Below are 20,358 nucleotides of genomic sequence, written 5' to 3'. Positions count from 1 at the left end.
CCACCCCTATATATACCCCAATCATTTATGATGGGGGGGGGGGTTGATTACGACATTACAAGAAAGAGCATTAAATAGCTCCAACTTCTCTCTACTTTCTCTTTCTAGCCTCTTCTGTTTCAGATCTCTAACTTGATCGTCAAAGTCGAATATTCCGGTAAAGGAATATTCATTCTTTTTGCAGGTGTCCCAGTCTCATTGCCCGAAGAGGGTGACCAGTATCCGAGGAATTCCAAAAAACACCCGAAACATTTGGCGCCGTATGTGGGGATACTCGTCTGTTATGGCAATAGATGGTTAGACACCTAATCCCGGCCCTCATCCAGGCGGGGACGACCATGTAGAGGACATAGTCCCTACAATCCTTACCAGCGATCTGCTGACCGCCTCATTTCAAGAGGCCGATGATCCTCTTGTTACCATAGCCTCTCTGAAGGTCACACTCAACAAACTTCTCTGATCTGTTGGCGAAAACCCAGTCGACTGGCAGGAGGAGTAGACGGCATCGAAGAGAGGAGACATATCCGTCTAGATGATGGTACGATGAGAGGGACTACCTCCGGCATAAGCAGCGGGAACGTGCCGCTTACTCGGACACGACCTCAACTCCCACAATGCCGGATGAATTTTCCAACAACTCTTTTTCCTAGCATAGCAATTCGGCCATCTCCTGCAAGAGTTAAGCTGTGCGAACTCAAACCCCCATTCCTTTGTAATCGCCTCAGTATCAGCCCCCTCAGGGTCTTAACGGCATTCTACAGCCGAGCCCCAAAGTCTTCGGACAATATGGGCCGTTCGGTCAGACGTTCGGCTAGACTCCCTATTTAGCCGGACAGCCTGTGCAACCTCAGCCAATTGATTGGAAGATGCGATTACTGACTCTTGAAGATAAACCACCTTCATTTTCGCAGGATATTTTAACTGCTCCTCAGCTGCCGAAGGTGAAAAGTGTACTCGTGGGAGCCTATGATGGCACGGGCAACCCCGAGGAACATATCACCTCGTACAAAAACCTGATGTACTTGCAAAGTGTAGATGATGCTACCTGGTGCAAATGCTTCCCAGCCACTTTAAAGGGTGTGGCGTAGGATTGGTTCAATAGCCTTCTAGGCGGCTGTATCAATTTCTTTACTACTCTTAGTTTGTTGTTCGTGGGAAATTTCTCTTACTACATACCACCTCGAAAGACAAGTCTTAATTTGGCGACAATTGTCCAAGGAACAAATAAGGGCCTACGGTCGTATATCCAGATATTTAACTAAGAAAAATCCCAAATTCATAATCTGCCGAATGAAATGGCTTACTCTGAATTTCTCCGGGGACTAAGGCATAATGGTTTTAAGTTTGACCTGGTAAGGAAAAAGATTCAGACATACGAAGGAGCTGAGAAGAAACAATCTATTAAGCAAGACTTGGTTGGAAAAAAGAATGATGGAAACAAAAGGAAAGAAGTCTGGGTAGCCGACAGCCAGCAGCAGAAATCTAAGAAGGTCAAGACATACGAGCCCCAGTATGAGTTTAACAAGGACTGTTACTCCATCCTGATGGAAATCAAAGATAAATTTGAATTTGAAAAGCCCCGGCCGCTAAGAGGCCTGGCTCAGTAAGGGAACAAGAACAAGTACTGTCATTACCACAAGGACGTGGGACATGACACGAACAATTGCATCAATTTTGAAGAGATTGTTGGACAAGTTAGCTGAGAAGGGCATGCTGAACTCTTATGTGATGAAGTCCAAGTTCACATATACACGGACAAGCAACATGTCCGAGAAAAAGAAGAAAAATGATAAAGATGATGGGAACAGTACCGATTCGAGCTTTGTGGCTATGATATCCGGGGGATTTGCCTCAGGCGGCCCCACCATGAAGGGAATTAAGCAGACCGCCTAGAATTTGAGAAAGGTGATGCAGGCGGACGCTGTTAAGGTTGAACCCTTCCCCGAGGTAATTGTGTCTTAAGCTGACCGGGGGGAGTTAAAGCCCTGCACAATGACCCAATGGTAGTCATTATGAAGATAGCTAATTTAAAGGTGGGCCGCATCCGATATTATCAGTCTGGGCGCCCTAAAAAATTTAAAGTTCCCAGAAGATGCCCTGAAGGACATCACTCATCCCTTGGTAGGATTTGGGGGAAACTTCATTCACCCAGTCGGATAGATAGATTTGCCAGTCCGATTCGGGCAGAAAGGAGAAGGGAGGGACATGTTCGTTTGATTCCTAGTGGTCGTTCAATTCCTAGTCATACTCGGCCGTCCCACCCTAAATGCTGCAAAGGTTGTGATCGTCCCTCATTTAATGCTGTTAAAGTTTGAATGATCGGATGGAAAGATTGGTTCGATTCAAGGAAGTCAGAAAATGGCAAAAGAGTGTAACCAGATAGCTGTTAAGCGAACGATTCGCGGACATGGAAAGCCGTCCGAGTTGTAAGGGGAAGAACCCCCACTCCAAGCATACCAGGTCGGCCAAAAGCGAAAGCAGGTCATGGCCGACCAAGCATAGCAACTAATGGCTGTCGGCCGGCCCGACGAACTAAGACCCCAGCCGGCCGGTAACCAACAAGATGTAGTGCTTGACCCCGATCTGAAAGGAATGGTGTCCTTCGAACAAGTGTATTATTCTGATAGCGGGTTCAGAATTATTAGAAAGCTAATATATTCAGTAAGGTCAAGTGATCGGAATGCCTTGGTGGAGGCCGCTTCCGATCAGTAATATTAATATAATTAATATTGCAGCTTAATCTTGACTGAACCCTTCGGGTCACACCCAAGAAAAATATACGAACAGACTCGACGAATTAATTAGGAAGAAATTATTTCGTCGCCCGAGTGTTAAATATTTAGACGTTAGTAATTAGAGCTTGGAGCGTCGAAACCGATCGTCGGAAGTCGAGTATAAAATAATAAAAAGACGAGACACGCAAAATAATAATAAATCGACCATATTCCCAAAATACCCCTAGCATCGGAGTGTCCCGAGCATCCGAATGCTAGGGGCAAAAATGTCCAAGCATAGGTGTCTAGCAAGCGCACCTAGCCGAGCCTAGCATGGCTGGCTAGGTGCGTGCTAGCGCACCGTGCTAGCAGTTATGCACAGCAGCAGCTAGTAGTCGCATGCACGTGGTGCGTGCAGCAGCTAGCTGCCGCAAGCTAGGCGTGCTAGCAGCGCACGCACTAGCAGCCACGCACAGCAGCAAGCCCGAACCAAGTGCGTGGCTTGCGCGCACAGCAGCAGCCCGCATCTTGGTGCGGGGCTGGGCTCGTGGCTGGGCCATAGGGCCGATCACTATGGGGAAGCTTGAGGAATATGGGAGCAAGTGGGTAAGGACATGTGGCACAAGGAGAGTATTGAGTGGGGAGCAAGTATGGTCCCATACTCTCCATGTGGACCTCACCAACCCATTTCACATGGAAATGCCACTTGTAGATTTATTATTAGTTTGCAATTTTAATTTAATTTAGCTTTAAATTAATTTGTGGAATTTCATGATCCCACGTTGATGGGATAGAAATTCCCACTCATACTTTCCTCTATAAATACCAACCTTGGGATTTGGAGTAAAGTGATTGAGTGGGAGTTAGAAAGAGCATTCCATATTTTGGAAAAACTCTTAAACTCCGTTAACACTTGGGTTTTGGTCGGACCTTCCTAACTCCAAGGTAGCGGACGTAAAAAGTCGTGTTCGTCCTTTGTGGGTGGATACTGTTGGAGGCACGACATTTGCGGTACTCAAGGCTTTCAAGTAAGAGCCCGTTTTGAGAGGGCGAAGCTCGCTTCAAGGGTATGATTCGTTATTCCCATTCTTGTATTTATTTATTTATGCTTTATGTTTTTATTAATTACGAGTGGTTCCTTGGGTCGGGGTTGTTTCCGCGGTGAGTCTGACTCACCAAAACCGCAACAGCGGTATCGGAGCCCCGCTCGTTTATTTTTATAATCATGTTTTTCAAGGTTTATTTTGACTTATTTTTTTGGTTTAAGTTGCTAATTAGATTAGTAGCTCGGTTTTATTTATTTTAATTCCGTTTTTAATGTTGAATTTGGCCCAGAACCCAGATTTTCGCCCAAAAATAGTGAATTTTGGGTGGAAAAGGGACTGTGATTTTAGCCAAATTCTAACCAGAAATGCCTTTTTCGAGGGATTTTTCGTTTTTGACAAAAAGTTTTAAGTCTTTTCTAACCTTGAAATTAATGGCATAACTTGTTGATTATGTGGTTGATTATTTGCATTATTTTCTGCATTTTTGAGACACCTTAAAGCACACTTACTTGGTAGTATTTGATGCTTAAAGGTTGATTTATTTTCACATAATTGCAAACTAATTACTTTTTAGTGTGAAAATTTTTGTTTTGAGGCTTCCTAAGTGTTAAAGATTCAATCTTTATTTGTGATAAGTGATTGAAACTTTAAAAACCACTAAATTCCATGTTATTTTGTGTTAAACTTTGTTGTTTTAATCATTTAGAGTTGATTGAAAACATAAAGTTTCAATTTTTGTGATAGAAATTTGGTTATCTTCATGTTGGAAGATATAATTTTCAAGGATTCACAAAATTTAGATGTTGGAATTTTCATTTGAACATTAAAGTTCATATTTTTCCAACTTCCCCTTACTTTGTCAAATTCTCAAGTTTAATTTAAATTGATTAAATTAAAAGTGAGAAATTGCCTCAACTTTGTTATTGCACCAAGCTAAACCAATTTAATTAAGAATGGTTCTTGGAATTATTTTGGTTATTTGCACTTTGAAATTTTATTAAGTTAGACTTGTTTAAAATTTTTTTTTTTGCTCATTGAGTTAGTTTTAAAATTAATTTAGAATTAATTAATTATGTCTCCCGAAATGGGATCAAATCCCGAATCCATGGCACGCAAAACGAGGCAAAGAACCACCCTTGGCTAGCCGCAGCAGCAGCACACGGCCGCAGCAGCCACGCACCAGCAGCCATGGCTGTGCGTGCGCGTGCGTGCGGCAGTGGCAGCAGTCCATGGCTGCTTGCCGCGGGCCGTGTGTGTGGAGTTTTTTTTGTGTGTGCATATGCTTGGTGCGGTGAGGTGAATATCCGTAGTACGCTTGGTTTGCATGAGCCGCGATTATTCGAGTTTCCTTGGCAAAACGCTTAAAGCGAAAGCCACTTGAAATGCGGTTGGCTTAATATTGCTTATTTTGCCGTTTTATTTATTTTAATTAAAATTTTGGGAGGCTAGGCCTCGGTTTTGAGCGGCATTGGCAAAATTTTTTTTTGACAAGTTTGGGTGCTACCGACTTAATTAATTGGATTAATTAAGGGAAATGCGGAATTTAGTGGGAGCTTCAATTAATTAATGACGTCAAATTACATAATCGGTTAAACAACTTTGACTAGTTTTAATTATGCGTGTTAATCGGATTAACCACCTAGATTAGTTATTAGTACGCGTGTTGTTTAAATGCATTTTACTTGTTTGATATTGTAAATTGCATGGGCCATTCACAAATAGTGAATGGATGAATGGAATATATATTCTCCCTCACAGGTTTTATGAAATGGCAACTAGTGGGACCCGATTAGGATAGAAAATACGGACTACGTGCCGTTATGTATTTTTGTAAATCTAAATGGGTCTACGCACCATTAAGTATTTTTTTACCTTAATATTTAGATTATTCCTAGTCGTAGACACTAGTATTTGCATAGTTTGGTTAAGTCTTGAAGACGGCGTATCTTGGAAGACAAAGCCTTGAATTGCAAATGAAGACGTTTTGAAGATTTGAAGAATTCAAGTGGTCATGCTAGTTGCCAATATGCATCTATAATTCCGCTTTATATTTTATGCTTATATATACATGTGAATTATTTGTTAGATGCATGTTTAGGTTTTTGTTTATGTTGCGATGATTAGTTAAGTTCACTTAAATCAACCAACATAGAAATCCTAGGTCCCTAATAATATTTAGTCAAACTTGGCTTTCCAAAACAACACTTACCAACCGAACGAGGGTGATGGTAGGCTACGCCAAAGGGAGGTGTCATCACTTCTCCAAGGCTCATAAGGCACACCAGGTGTGCATGTTGGTTTTGGTTTAACTCATCGGTATGTGTGAGGAGTACTCACATACCGTGGCAAAAGAGATACATCGTCAAAGATGCATTAGATGCGGCGATTGTCTAACCAGGAGTGGCTTAGAGCCATTATCAAGGCAATGCTTACCCTAGAAGATTGAGTATTAAGACAAGCCAAAGCATGCTTAACCACTCTTTGTTTCTTCGGATCTTGGAATCGCCTTATTTTCACAAAATAGGGACAATTTTACGTGTAAATAAGACGCTAAATAAGTATTGAAAATTTGCATGAATAAAATTCAATCTTATTTAAGTAATTTTGAATGGTTTTTCATTAAAATTCTTTCAATTGTAGAATCATGTCTTCAACTAATGACAACGACCTTATGTACCCGGAACTTCCCGAAAAGTTACCATTTTTGCTCAATTTGGTGAACTTTAAGGAATGGGAAGATGAACTCCGAAAGACACTCAAAAATTGCTACCTAGAGCATATCTTGGACACTTCGATCCCCAGTTTCTACTCGAAAGGGATCATGAGTGATGAAGCTCATGAAGAATGGAGCATGGATTGCAAGAGAGTTTCGAAACTCATGGAAAACTCCATCCCGGTTCAATGGAAGGAGATTTTTTCCGGATATTTTCCGGACATGATGCTCAAAGCTCTTGAGGATGTAGTCAATTTGAGGGTCACCAAAAGTGCTAGGGGCAATTATGATGGTCACGTGGAGGATGTGACTAGGTCACTCTCCAAAATGAGGATCAAGCCACCGCAAGATGGTTGTCTCTCGAAAGAAATACAAGAGGTGTGGGGAAAAGTCTACAATGCGAGACTTAGGCCCGGAATGCCACTTTGAAGCTCATGTAATTAACATGACAAGGCTATTCAACCATCTGGAGCTAATTGGCATACAAGTGGAAGACGAGCAATCGACTCACATGCTTCTTAGCTCTCTTCACTCGGGATATGTGGGGCTTAAAATGCGTCTCACCGCCAATAGGGATACACTGTCCTTAAGGGAAGTCAGCCAAGAGCTCCAAAAGACCTATTCTTGCAAGAAGGCTAACTTTGCCCTTAGACTAAGGAAGAAGGAGTTCACAGACAAGAGGAAGATGCGCTGCGTCTATTTTGGTATCCCCAGACACTACAAAAGAGAATGCAACAAGTATCTGGATGATGAGGCGAAAGGAAAAGTAACCTCAACCTCAGGTATCATCTTAAAAACTTGAATATAAGTAATTTTAAAAGTTATTAGATACCGGAAAATTGACTCACAATACACTCCTTTTTCAGGAACCAAGTGAGCGGTGCTTTTTCATGTGGAAATGAGTACACAAGTAGGATGAAGGTGATCTGTACAAGAAAACTTGTAATCTCATGTTTTGTCTAAAGAAGTAGAACTTATTTAGTTTTATGCACCATACTTTTTATGTATTTCCGACGTTGGACGTCGTTTTCATCAACCAAAACTTTTGTTTTGATGTCTTGAATATATTTATGGAATGACACTTTCACGTGTTTTTAGACAAAATGTTTGATACCAATGCAAAGAAAGCTAAGACTACACCGTCTAGTCAAACTTACTTGTGGCAGTGTCGTTTTGGCCACATTAACATCAAACGCATCAAGAAGCTTCTTCAAGAAGGTATTCTTGACTCATTTGATTTAGAATCCTTTGAGAATTGCGAAGGATTTTTATTAGGCAAGATGATAAAGCAACCATTCTCCAAGTTGGGAGAAAGGGCCGGTGACTTGTTGGGACTAATACACACCGATGTATGTGGGCCAATGAGTACACCCACAAGGAGTGGTTATCGGTATTTCATAACCTTCACGGACGACTATAGTAGATATGGTTATGTCTATCTAATGTCGCACAAATCTTAATCGTTTGATAAATTCAAGGAATTTCAGAACGAAGTTGAAAACCAACTCGGCAAGAAAATCAAAGCGCTTCGATCGGATCAAGGTGACGAATATTTGAGCCAAAAATTCGATGACCATCTGAAAGAACATGAAATACTTTCAGAGTTGACACCTCCGGGAACTCCTCAATGGAATGGATTATTTGAAAGGAGGAATCAAACCCTGTTAGACATGGTCCAATCTACTATGGGTCTTAGTGAACTTCTAATCTCTTTCTGGGGACATGCACTTTTAACTGCGGCACTTACACTGAATCGTGCTCCGTCAAAGGCAGTGGAAAAGACTCCATATGAATTATGGACAAATAAACCTCCAAGGTTGTTTTTTCTTAAGATTTGAGGATGCAAAGCATATGTCAAGAAACTCATTTATGACAAACTTCATCCGAAATCTGACAAGGTTTACTTTGTGGGTTATCCAAAAGAAACCAAAGGGTATTACTTCTACAACAAATCCGAGAACAAAGTGTTTGTTGCTCATGATGGTGTCTTTTTGGAGAAGGAGAATCTCTCCAAAATGACAAGTAGGAGGAAAATCTAACTCGACAAAGTTCGAGAGGACGAGCAACAAGGACAAGTTGACAATCAAAGTGCTCACGAAGCATCTGTTGACATTGATCAAAGTCAAAATATGCAAAGTCAAACCGACATTGCAAATGCTCAGTCCATTACCCTACGTAGGTCAACTCGGCCAAGATCTCAACCTGACAGATATCTCAGTTTTGTATTAACCAAAGATCAGGACATCCTAGTAGTGGATGGAGATGAGCCGGCAACCTAAAAGCAAGCTATGACGAGCCCCGACTCTGCAAAATGGCAAGAGGCCATGAAATCCGAAATGGATTCCATGTTTGAAAATCAAGTATGAGACTTGGTTGATTTACCCGTAGGTTACACACCTATCAGATGTAAATGGATTTTCAAGATGAAAACCGACAAAGATGGAAATGTATTCATTTACAAAGCAAGGATGGTAGCAAAAAGTTACAGGCAAATTCACGGCGTTGATTATGATGAAACCTTTTCTCCAGTAGCTATGCTTAAGTCCGTTCGAATTCTTCTAGCGATTGCTGCATATTACAATTATGAAATATGGCAGATGAACGTCAAAACCGCCTTCCTCAATGGAATTTTGGAAGAAACTGTGTAGATGACACAACCTGAAGGTTTTGTTGACCAGAACAATCCTAAGAAGGTATGCAAGCTTAAGAAGTCCATTTATGGATTAAAGCAAGCAAGCAGAAGTTGGAATCTGCGATTTGATGAAGCCATTAGTAAGTTTGGTTTTATCAAGAATCCAGATGAGTCTTGTGTTTACAAGAAGTTCAGTGGGAGTGACATCGCCTTCCTAGTCTTATATGTCGATGACATTTTGCTCATTGGAAATAGCATTACGTTGTTAGAGTCTGTAAAGGCTTGGCTCGGGAAATGTTTTTCAATGAAAGACTTGGGAGAGGCTCAGTACATACTAGGCATCAAGATCTATAGGGATAGATCAAAGAGGATGATAGGAATGAGTCAAAGTACTTACATCGATAAGGTACTAGCTCGATTCCAAATGGAAGGAGCCAAGAGAGGGCACCTACCCATGTCACATGGCATAACCTTAAGCAAGAAGCAGTGTCCAAAGACACCTGATGAGCGAGAAAGGATGAGTCGTATTCCATATGCTTCGCTTATTGGATCGGTCATGTATGCCATGATATGTACTAGGCCGGATGTATCGTATGCCTTGAGTGCTACAAGCCGATACCAATCAGACCCAGGAGAGGCGCATTGGACTGCGGCCAAGAATATTCTGAAGTACCTGAAAAGGAACAAGGATAAATTCCTTGTCTATGGGGGTAAAGATGAATTGGTTGTTGAGGGATATACCGACGCAAGCTTCCAGACAGACAGAAACGACTCCAAGTCACAATCCGGATACATATTCTGTCTCAATGAGGAGCGTTTAGTTGGAAGAGTGCAAAGCAAAGCACAACCGCTGATTCTACAACTGAAGCCGAGTACTTGGCAGCGTCTGAGGCAGCCAAGGAGGCAGCTTGGATTTGCAAGTTCATTAATGAACTTGGTGTTATACCCTCTATCAAGGGTCCAATAGACCTCCATTGTGACAACAATGGAGCTATTGCTCAGGCTAGAGAGCCACGAGAACATCATAAGGTCAAACATGTCAAGAGGCGATTTCACATGATTCGAGAATGGAAGACAGAGGGTGAAATCAGAATTTGCAAAGTGGGAACGGATGACAATGTAGCCGATCCACTTACTAAACCCTTGTCTCAAGTGAAGCACCACAAACACATTGAGGCAATGGGAATCAAGCATGTCGCGAACTGGCTTTGATTTCCATATTATAGTGTTTTAATTAAATTTTGGACAATGTTAATGTAAAGCACTATGATGAACCATTCAGTTTTTGGAGTAATTAAAATTTTTCATGCAATTTAATTCACTCCGTCTCTATTTAATTGTGGTTTAGAATTAAATAATGAGTCCATTGGATTTTAATAACTATTCAAAATAGGGTATCAATTCAATGGCTTGGATAAAGAAACACTTATTAAGTGAACATTGAATTTTTAATCGAAAATTATCCCTAATCAAGGTCATATTTTTTGTGGACGATTAATGACCATTAGAGATTAGTGTGTAGTATGATTTATAGCACCGTTTCTTGTGCTATGAGGATATAAATCATTTGCACAGGTATTGGTTTAGAACCATACTGGATCGACCTATGAGAATACTTTTAGAGATTTAAAATCGTCATAAGTATTTTTCTCATTATTACTATCGGAACTCTTTTCCTTGACCATGAGTAGTGGGAGGTCTCTTGTTTGAGTACTAGTCCGCTTTGGTATCCGCCAAACGTCTGCCGTAACTGGGGATTATAACGACAGATATCGGGCGGCTAGGTCCTCTTAGTAAGAGAAGCTACATTACAAGACTGGAAATGTCCCCCTTCTAACAATAGGGAACATGTCTTGTTGTTTACAAGGCCTCTCGAAGAGCGAGACTGTGAAAATGCATGGCCGTGCTCAGATGGATTTTAGAAATCATCTGCTTATTGACAGTCAAACTTGGATTTCGAGAAACACTTCTGGACGTAACAGAGATGACGAGTATTCTTACTCTGTAGTTCATGAAGAGACATAAAGAGACATAGGAAAGGGGCTATACACTAAATGCACACTTGTCCGGAAGGACAAGTGGGAGATTGAAAGGAATGGCGTCCTTCGAACAACTGTATTATTCTGATAGCGGGTTCAAAATTATTAGAAAGCTAATATATTCAATAAGGTCAAGTGATCGGAATGCCTAGGTGGAGGCCGCTTCCGATTAGTAATATTAATATAATTAATATTACAGCTTAATCTTGAATGAACCCTTCGGGTCACACCCAAGCAAAATATACGAACCGACTCGACGAATTAATTCGGAAGAAATTAATTCGTCGCCCGAGTGTTAAATATTTAGACGTCGGTAATTCGAGCTTGGAGTGTCGAAACCGATCATCAGAAGTCGAGTCAAAAATAATAAAAAGACGAGACGCGCAAAATAATAATAAATCGACCATATTCCCAAAATACCCCTAGCATCGGAGTGCCCCGAGCATCCGAATGCTAGGGGCAAAAATGTCCAAGCATAGGTGTCTAGCAAGCGCACCAAGCCGAGCCTAGCATGGCTGGCTAGGTGCGTGCTAGCAGCCACGCACAGCAGCAGCTAGCACCTGCGTGCACGTGGTGCGTGCAGCAGCTAGCTGCCGCAAGCTAGGCGTGCTAGCAGCGCACGCACTAGCAGCCACGCACAGCAGCAAGCCCGCACCAAGTGCGTGGCTTGCGCGCACAGAAGCAGCCCGCATCTTGGTGCGGGGCTGGGCTCGGGCTGGGCTCGTGGCTGGGCCATAGGGCCGGTCACTATGAGGAAGCTTGAGGAATATGGGAGCAAGTGGGTAAGGACATGTGGCACAAGGAGAGTATTGAGTGGGGAGCAAGTATGGTCCCCTACTCTCCATGTGGTCCTCACTAACCCATTTCACATGGTAATGCCACTTGTAGATTTATTATTAGTTTGCAATTTTAATTTAATTTAGCTTTAAATTAATTTGTTGAATTTCATGATCCCACATTGATGGGATAGAAATTCCCACTCATACTTTCCTCTATAAATACCAACCTTGGGATTTGGAGTAAAGTGCTTGAGTAGGAGTTAGAAAGAGCATTCCATATTTTGGAAAAACTCTTAAACTCCATTAACACTTGGGTTTTAGTCGGACCTTCCTAACTCCAAGGTAGCGGACCTAAAAAGTCATGTTCATCCTTTGTGGGTGGATACCGTTGGAGGCACGGCATTTGCGGTGCTCAAGGCTTTCAAGTAAGAGCCCGTTTTGAGAGGGCGAAGCTCACTTCAAGGGTATGATTCGTTCTTCCTTTTCTTGTGTTTATTTATATATGCTTTATGGTTTTGTTAATTACGAGTGGTTCCTTGGGTCGGGGTTGTTTCCGCGGTGAGTCGGACTCACCAAACCCCAACACGATCAACCAGGTCAGACGGTCAGTGTCAGCACTAAAACTTTAGGTCTGCTTAGAGATGAGCTGGTTAAGATATTGAGATAATTCAAGGACTTTTTTCCTTTGAAGTTAGTGAAATGCCAAGTATAAGACCTAAACTGACCGTGCATAAGTTGGCTGTGAATCCAGCCGTTAAACTTGCCCGCCAGAAGAAAAGATATCATGGAGAAGAGAGGAAGCAGGCGGCCGCAACTGAGGTGAGAAAGCTGCTGGACGCCAGTTTCATTCGGCAATACTATTACCCTAATTGGGTGGCTAATGTAGTACTTGTGAAGAAGCCGAATGTAACTTGGAGAATGTGCGTTGACTATACCGATTTGAACAAGGCATGTCCTAAGGATAGCTTTCCCTTGCCAAATATTGACCGTTTGGTTGACTCTACGGCCGGGAATGCCCTCATGAAAATTATGGACGCATAATCCGGTTTCCATCAAATTCCTCTATGGGAAGAAGATCAAGAAAAGACCGCATTTGTAACTGAGTAGGGGCTGTATTGTTACATGGTAATGTCGTTCGGCCTAAAAAATGCACCTGCAACATTCAGCGACTTGTCAACACGGTCTTTAGAGATCAACTTAGCCGGAATATGGAGGCTTACATTGACGACATAATTGTGAAGTCAAAAGAGCCGGCCGACCATCTGAAGGATCTACGAGAAACATTTACCGAACTTAGGCGGTATAAGATGATGTTAAACCCGAAGAAATGTGTCTTTGGTGTTGAGTCTGGTAAATTTCTCGGATTTTTAATTGATCAACGTGGAATTGAGGCTAACCTTGAAAAAATTCAAGCTGTCTTGGACATGAAGTCTCCAAGAACAATCAAAGAAGTGCAAAGACTGACCGGCTATTTGGCAGCACTTGGTCGGTTTTTGGAATGATCAGGAGACAAATGCCGATACTTTTTTCAGACCATAAAAAAGAAAGCTATGTTTGAGTGGATGTAGGAGGCAGAGGAAGCATTCGTACAGTTAAAAATTCATCTACATACATTGCCTCAGCTTGTCTGTCCACTCAAGGATGAGAAGTTGTACATCTACCTTGCTATCTCAGAGCATTTCTTAAGTGTCGTTCTTCTTGTTGAACGGGACAGCAACCAGATCCCACTCTACTTTTTTAGCCACGTGCTACACAGTGTCGAGCTTAGGTACCCTCCTGTTAAAAAATTTGGGCTGGCGCTGTACATGGCATCTAAAAAGTTGCGGCCGTATTTCCTGGCACATTCAATAGTGGTTTATAATGATCTACCACTCAAGAATTCGGTTGCAGCTTTAAAAGCTAGTGGCCGCATGCTTAAGTGGGCCTTAGAGCTAAGGGGTTTTGACATCACGTTCGAACCCAGAAAAGCCATAAAGGGGCAATCCATTGCTGATTTCTTGGCTGAGATGACATGGGCAGATTTACAACTGGCCGGAGACCAGATCTTGAAGGTGTTTCTAGATGGTAGTGCAACAGCGACCGAATGTGGCGCTGAAATTATTTATCAATCTCCCGAAGGGGATAAGTGATAAATGCATAATATACTATAATTTTAGTCCCTAATATTAGTCCAATGACCGCTTTATATTGGTTATTTTATGATTTTATTTACTTTTATTATTTTAGATTTTATTTTATTCATTATTTTATTTTATAGTTATTTTTATAATAATTGATACTTAATTTTATGTTGTGTGTTTTTGGTAGGAAGAAAAATATTCGCAAGCATTACGAGCCCAATAGCAAAGCAGACTAGCAAATATAAAAAAAAGGGGAAGAAGAAAAAGGCACGTGACTTAGCAACATTAAACAATAAGAAAGCAAAGATAAGAAAGCAGCAACAAATAAAGTAAAGAAAGGAGCGTGAAAACCAAAGATACCCCAAAATCTTAAGGTTCATCTTCAACAATATTATCCGAAATTCAAGCAAATAGAAGATGAATTTCCATCTTAAATTTTATCTTTCCAACCTAGAAAATCATGGGAGGCCGTTGTTTTTGGCTATAAAAACCCCAAAACAATCATCTTAGAGGACACACAACTTAGCCAATAATTATACAAAGAGTACGAGAGTTCGAGTGAGTCCGTAATTGGGCAATTGGTGAAGAGAAGATAGCCATTGTAGGGAAGCTTAGTCTCGAATCCAAGGTAGAACAAGAACGAAGGTGAATCGCGGGGTCGAAGCCGGGTTTATTCGGGTGTTCTTCAGAGTATATTTTATAAGTCTTCTTCTGAAATTATTTGTTCAATACTACTGATTTATTTGATGTTCTTTGCTAAATTGATGAAGTACTTTTATTGGATTATTGATATTATAATTGATTCTTGATAGTATTATTTTTTCGATTTAATGGGTATTTGAAATTTGCTCGTTCTTGATTATTAAATTTGAAATTTGACATTGATTGTTATCTATCATGTTATTAGTTGTGAATTATTGCTATCTATATGATTTGTCTTAGTTTGAATTATATAGTGAAGTAGTATCTAATTTTTATCAAGTCTGCGATTATGGTTTGGTTTAAATCAGAGGGCATTTTCAATCTAATTATTCTAAGCATTTATGTGATTAGTTTAATTAGGACTAATGAGGTCTCATAGTTGTTAATGCTTCCGTATCTAACTCATACAAGTTGCGAAATATTTGTGTTAATTAGATCGGTTTAGAGTCAATTTCAGCTTAGTCCAAATTTGGTTTCAAGTAAGGGAGATAGGGAGTCTTTGTTACTATAGTCTCTACGATTAGTCTAATCGTTAAATTGAGTATTTTGTAGAGTCGGTCAATTGTTGTTATCAATAGTTTAGTATGAGTAGTGCCGAAGTGGAATTGGTTAGTTGTGTCGTCAATAGTAGTTTATTAGTTTAGTTCCGTATTAGTTTTATTAGTTTAGTATTATCTAAAACAAACCCCCCCATTATATGTACATATGTGAATAAATGTATAGTATGTAAGTTTCCGTAATATATCTAGTTAAACCTTGATTAAAGAGTTAAAAGTCTCCTCGTGGGATTGACCCTTTCTTACCCTTTTACTAGTTGTTAATATTTTTGAAGGTTAAGTTAGGAAAATAAATATTTAATTTTATACGGTAAACGACACGTATCAAATTTTGGCGCCGTTGCCGGGGAGATAAATTTTAACTCTTAAAATCAAGATTTAATCTGTATTTCTAATTATATATCTGTGTGATAAGTTGTTACTTATATACGGAGAATGAATTAGCTAATTATAGCCTTCATGCTTACTGTTAGAGATGTTAGTTACTCTGTTCCACTCATATAAAATCTTTTATACATGATCAATTTTTAGAAGTAATGTCTGCTTTTCATATACTTTTGTTTAACATCATGTTCATGCCTTCAAGTGTGTCAATTTTCTTCATTAGTTGTTAATTTCGTTTAAAGCCAAAATAAACATACATTAGGTGAGGTTGGGTACACTTTCGTTTAATTCTTAATTTAGCCCAACCTATTTGGAAACGGTATGTAGAGGAGTAGTAATTAGTGCATTGCTTGTTTCTTGGACAAATTTTTGCAAGTAATGATTATTGATTAACTCTCTTAATATTTTGGTGCATGGGTGCAGGATAAGTATATTTCAAGTTGCATAATACTTTTATTTTTGCACACATATGTTTGTTCTCCTTATGATAATTTAACTATGGTATTAATCTGATCACAACTAATGATATGGTAGTGGAAATTAAAACAGTTACTAGGAGTTGTCATTAGATATTATCTTACATTGAGTTTCTGTTCAGGAATTAAGTAACTAATAAGCCACTATTGTCCTACACTAGGCTCTTACATATAACTTAAGAGTGGTATGTACTGAACACTTCACTAGTTAAGTCATCCTTGCAATTAATAAAGTATTAGTGGAATATACTGAACATTTTACTTTCTAATGATCTTTATAAGATTTGGTAGGATTAAGTAGTTGAGGTAGCTCAAAGTCACTCTCGAATTAAGTTGACTTATATTGATTTGCTATTAACGTGCTTGCATATATATGATTTCGTGCCTAACTGTGGGTTAGTCAGATAATGAACACTAATTTTAGTAGCATTGCTGAATAGATTTGTCACTATTTTATTGCTATTAAAGGTCAAGAGATAAATGGTTAAGTTGAGTTATAAAAACTCTGAAATGAACTGATTGACAGTAGTTAAAACTGTTGGTAGAGTATATTTTAGATGCAAAATAGTATTAAGGAAAAATTTGTTCTGTTAGGATTGTTTTGCTTCAAGTGCATCTGAATTAACTCAAATTATATATTTGTGATTCATGTTTAGTTCATGTTTTGCTTAGACTGCTCAAAATGATTCTTGTTCCAATTACATATCTTTGCAAGTTTTAATCTCTTATGAGAATTTTGATAAAAAAAAAACTGTAAAAGAAGTTGAATTATGTATGCTATAAAGTGTTTTAGTAGTAAAATTTAACGAGTTAGTGTCCAAATATAAGCTTCTTTTGTGCTATTATAATCTCAAAATCAGAAGTAAAAGTAGTTTATAACTAATCTGGCTTAATAAGATTGACAATCAGTTAGCTTTATATGTTGAATTTGACAATGCATGAGTATTAGTATGCCTACTCCTACATTCAGGAAGACCAGTGTGTACTAGTTTCATATCTTTTTGAGTAAAAACTAAGCAGAATATATATATGACAACTGATTTAATGGGATTGCATAATGTCTTGGTCTGCCAAGCTAGGTTCGGATAATTCTTTAGCTTGCCTGATGTTGATTTGCTATTGGAAATTTAGCTACATGAAATCTAAAATGCATGTCTAAGTAATTGATCTCATTACAGCGTATCTGTTAAAGCTATAAATCCTGCCTAGTTATAAGCTGCTAAGTTCTGACTAGAAGGTGATTATTGAACTCTACATTTCTACACTAAAATTTCAAGCTCATCTTTCCATTAATTTCTGTTTTTCTTTATAGGTGTATGTACGCGTACGATAAAGAAGCTAGACTTCAGCACATTAAAGCATACGTAGGCTTCCTAAACGAGGCTGAACCAGAGAAGCTGCTTCACATTTTCAGTGCTGAACCAGAACTTGAAATAGAAGATCCATTACCGATTGAATACAAGAACATGGAAGAACGAACACTGAAGGAATTGGGAGCACCGAGAACAGGAGAAGACCCTCTGTGCATTGTCTTTCCAGAGCTAGAGAATCCTCTAAAGCTGAATTCAGGTTTCCTTAATCTTCTCCCTAAATTCTATGGGAACGCAGGTGAGAATCCTTATAGACACTTAAAAGAATTTAAGGTTGTATGTTCTTCCATGAATCCAGAAGGCGTAGAACAAGAACATATTAGATTGCATGCTTTTCCTTTTTCTTTGCAAGATCCTGCCAAAGAGTGGCTATATGAGCAACTTTCACCTAGTTCTATTAATTCTTGGGCAGAAATGGAAAAAGTTTTTCTTGAAAGATTCTTTCCTGCGAGTCGTATTGGTTCTATTAGGAAGGAAACTTGTGGAATTAGACAAAATAATAACGAATCTTTATATGAGTATTGGCAACGTTTTAACAGAATTTGTTCATCTTGTCCCCAACACCAAATAAGTGAGCAATTGTTAATTCAATATTTTTATGAGGGGTTGTTACCTAATGAGAGAGGTATGATAGATGCATCAAGTGGGGGGGGGGGGCATTAGTAGATAAAACTACAACAGAAGCTAGAAAGTTAATTTCTAATATGGCTCAAAATACTCAACAATTTGGCAGTAGAAATGATGTTAAAAGAGTTAATGATGTGGACTTAAGTGGAATTAAAAATCAATTACAAGAAAATGCTCAACAAATTGCTGCTTTAACCACCTTAGTGTCTAAAATTGTTCCTGGTAATGAGTCTACAGCTAGAGTATGTGGTGTTTGTTCTGATTTTTCTCATGCTACTGATGAATGTCCTACTTTACAAAGTGAAGATGTTAATGCCTTAGGAGGTTTTCCTGGTCAATCTCAAAGGAAATATGACCCTTTTTCTAATACTTATAATGAAGGTTGGAAAGATCACCCTAACCTTAGGTATGGACCTAGACCACCATTTTCTCATTCTAATCAAACTAGGCCATTTGTTCAACAAAATTCACAACAACAATCTGGTTCATCATTAGAGGATTTAGTGAAACAATTGACTACCCAAATTGGACAAGTTCATAGTCAAGGTGTTCAATATCAAAAGAAAACTGACACTCACCTACATCACATAGATACTCAAATAGGTCAATTAGCACTTCCCTTAGTAATTTGGAATCTCAGCTTTTGAATAGGCTCCCTTCTCAAACACTTGCCAATACAAATGAACATGCTAAAGCTGTAACACTTAGAAGCGGTAAAGAGTTAAAGGAACCTTAAATAAAGAATAGAGAAATAGAGAAAGAGGTAGAAGTCAGACCTAAGGATGATGTAGCTGGTGAGAGTAAGGAAAAACATGATACAGAAAGTGAGAAAGAACTGGAAAAGAAGGGTAATTTTGATGTGAATTATGATGTTTCTCGTTTTAAAGATATTCCCCCTTTTCCTTCTCGATTTGCTAAAGCTAAGAAGGAGGCCCTTGACAATGAAATACTTGAAACATTTAAGAAGGTTGAAGTGAATATCCCTCTTCTTGATGCTATTAAACAGATACCTAAGTATGCTAAGTTTCTAAAAGAACTTTGTACTAACAAAAGGAACTTCAAGCCTCGTGAAAAGGTAAGAATGGGTGAGAACATATTTGCTGTAATTCAAAAGAAACTTCCTCCAAAATGCAAAGATCCTGGCATGTTTTCTATCCCATGTAAAATTGGTAACACTAAATTTGAAAGATGCATGTTAGACTTAGGTGCTTCAATTAATGTCATGCCTAAATCTGTATATGATACTTTGAATGTGGGTCCTTTGTCTAAAACTAATGTTGTTATCCAATTAGCTGATAGATCTAATGCATTTCCTATGGGAGTTTTGGAAGATGTACTTGTTCAAGTGAATGAACTAGTTTTTCCTGCTGATTTTTATGTGCTTGATATGGGTGATAGATCTGATAGTGTTCCTTTATTGTTGGGTCGTCCTTTTCTAAAGACTTCCAAAACTAAAATTGATATTCATGAAGGTAATTTGACAATGGAATTTGATGGCGAAATGATTAAATTCAACATATTTGATGCTATGAAATACCCTAATGATATCAGTAATGTTAGTTCTATAGATTCATTTGATGCATGTGACTGGATGGCTCAGGATGTTTTTGATGAGTGGTGTAAAAATCTATTTGAAAATGGTGTGTTTGGTGATTTTAAGGAAACAAAAATGGTTGATTCTTTTGTAGTTTCATCTGATGTGATTTAACCTGATGCTTGTGATGGATGTAAAAAATCTTTACCTTCTATTGTGCCTAAATTGATACCTTCTACTGTTAAGCCACCTGAATTAGAATTGAAGCCCCTTCCTTCTAATTTGAAGTATGCTTATTTGGGTGATAATGAGACTCTACCTGTGATCATTTCAAGTTCTTTAAATGAATCTCAAGAGACTAAGTTATTGAATTTGCTTAAAAATCACAAGGAAGCCTTAGGATGGACTTTAGCTGACATAAAAGGCATTAGTCCCGCCATGTGCATGCATAAAATTTTTCTTGAAAAAGATGCTAAACCAACTAGAGAGGCTCAACGTAGATTAAATCCTTCAATGATGGAAGTAGATAAAAAGGAAATTCTAAAATGGTTAGATGCAGGAGTGATATATCCTATTTCTGATTCTCAATGGGTAAGTCCTATACATGTGGTACCTAAAAAGAGTGGAATAACAGCTGTCGAAAATAATAAAGGAGAATTTGTCCC

The 20,358-nt window shown here is 39.1% G+C and overlaps 1 protein-coding gene across 1 annotated transcript; it reads left to right on the top strand.

The window, feature by feature from the left end:
* Positions 1-18,236: 18,236 nt before the first annotated feature.
* LOC110695464 lies at positions 18,237-19,867 on the top strand. Its single transcript, XM_021872693.1, has 2 exons — positions 18,237-18,782; positions 18,902-19,867. The coding sequence occupies exons 1-2, from the start codon at positions 18,237-18,239 to the stop codon at positions 19,865-19,867; spliced, it is 1,512 nt and encodes a 503-aa protein (XP_021728385.1).
* The last annotated feature ends 491 nt before the right edge of the window (positions 19,868-20,358 follow it).

The sequence above is a fragment of the Chenopodium quinoa genome, unplaced genomic scaffold (assembly GCF_001683475.1).
Source record: "Chenopodium quinoa cultivar QQ74 unplaced genomic scaffold, ASM168347v1, whole genome shotgun sequence".
Taxonomy (NCBI): Eukaryota; Viridiplantae; Streptophyta; class Magnoliopsida; order Caryophyllales; family Amaranthaceae; genus Chenopodium; species Chenopodium quinoa.
This window is presented reverse-complemented; position numbering and strand designations above follow the sequence as displayed.

What these genes read in the sequence shown, in the direction of transcription:
- LOC110695464 (XM_021872693.1), top strand. Translation starts at nt 18,237, where the DNA reads ATGGCTCAAAATACTCAACAATTTGGCAGTAGAAATGATGTTAAAAGA. An exon ending in GTCAATTAGCACTTCCCTTA is followed by an intron (nt 18,783 to 18,901) that starts GTAATTTGGAAT and finishes CCTTAAATAAAG; the next exon opens with AATAGAGAAATAGAGAAAGA.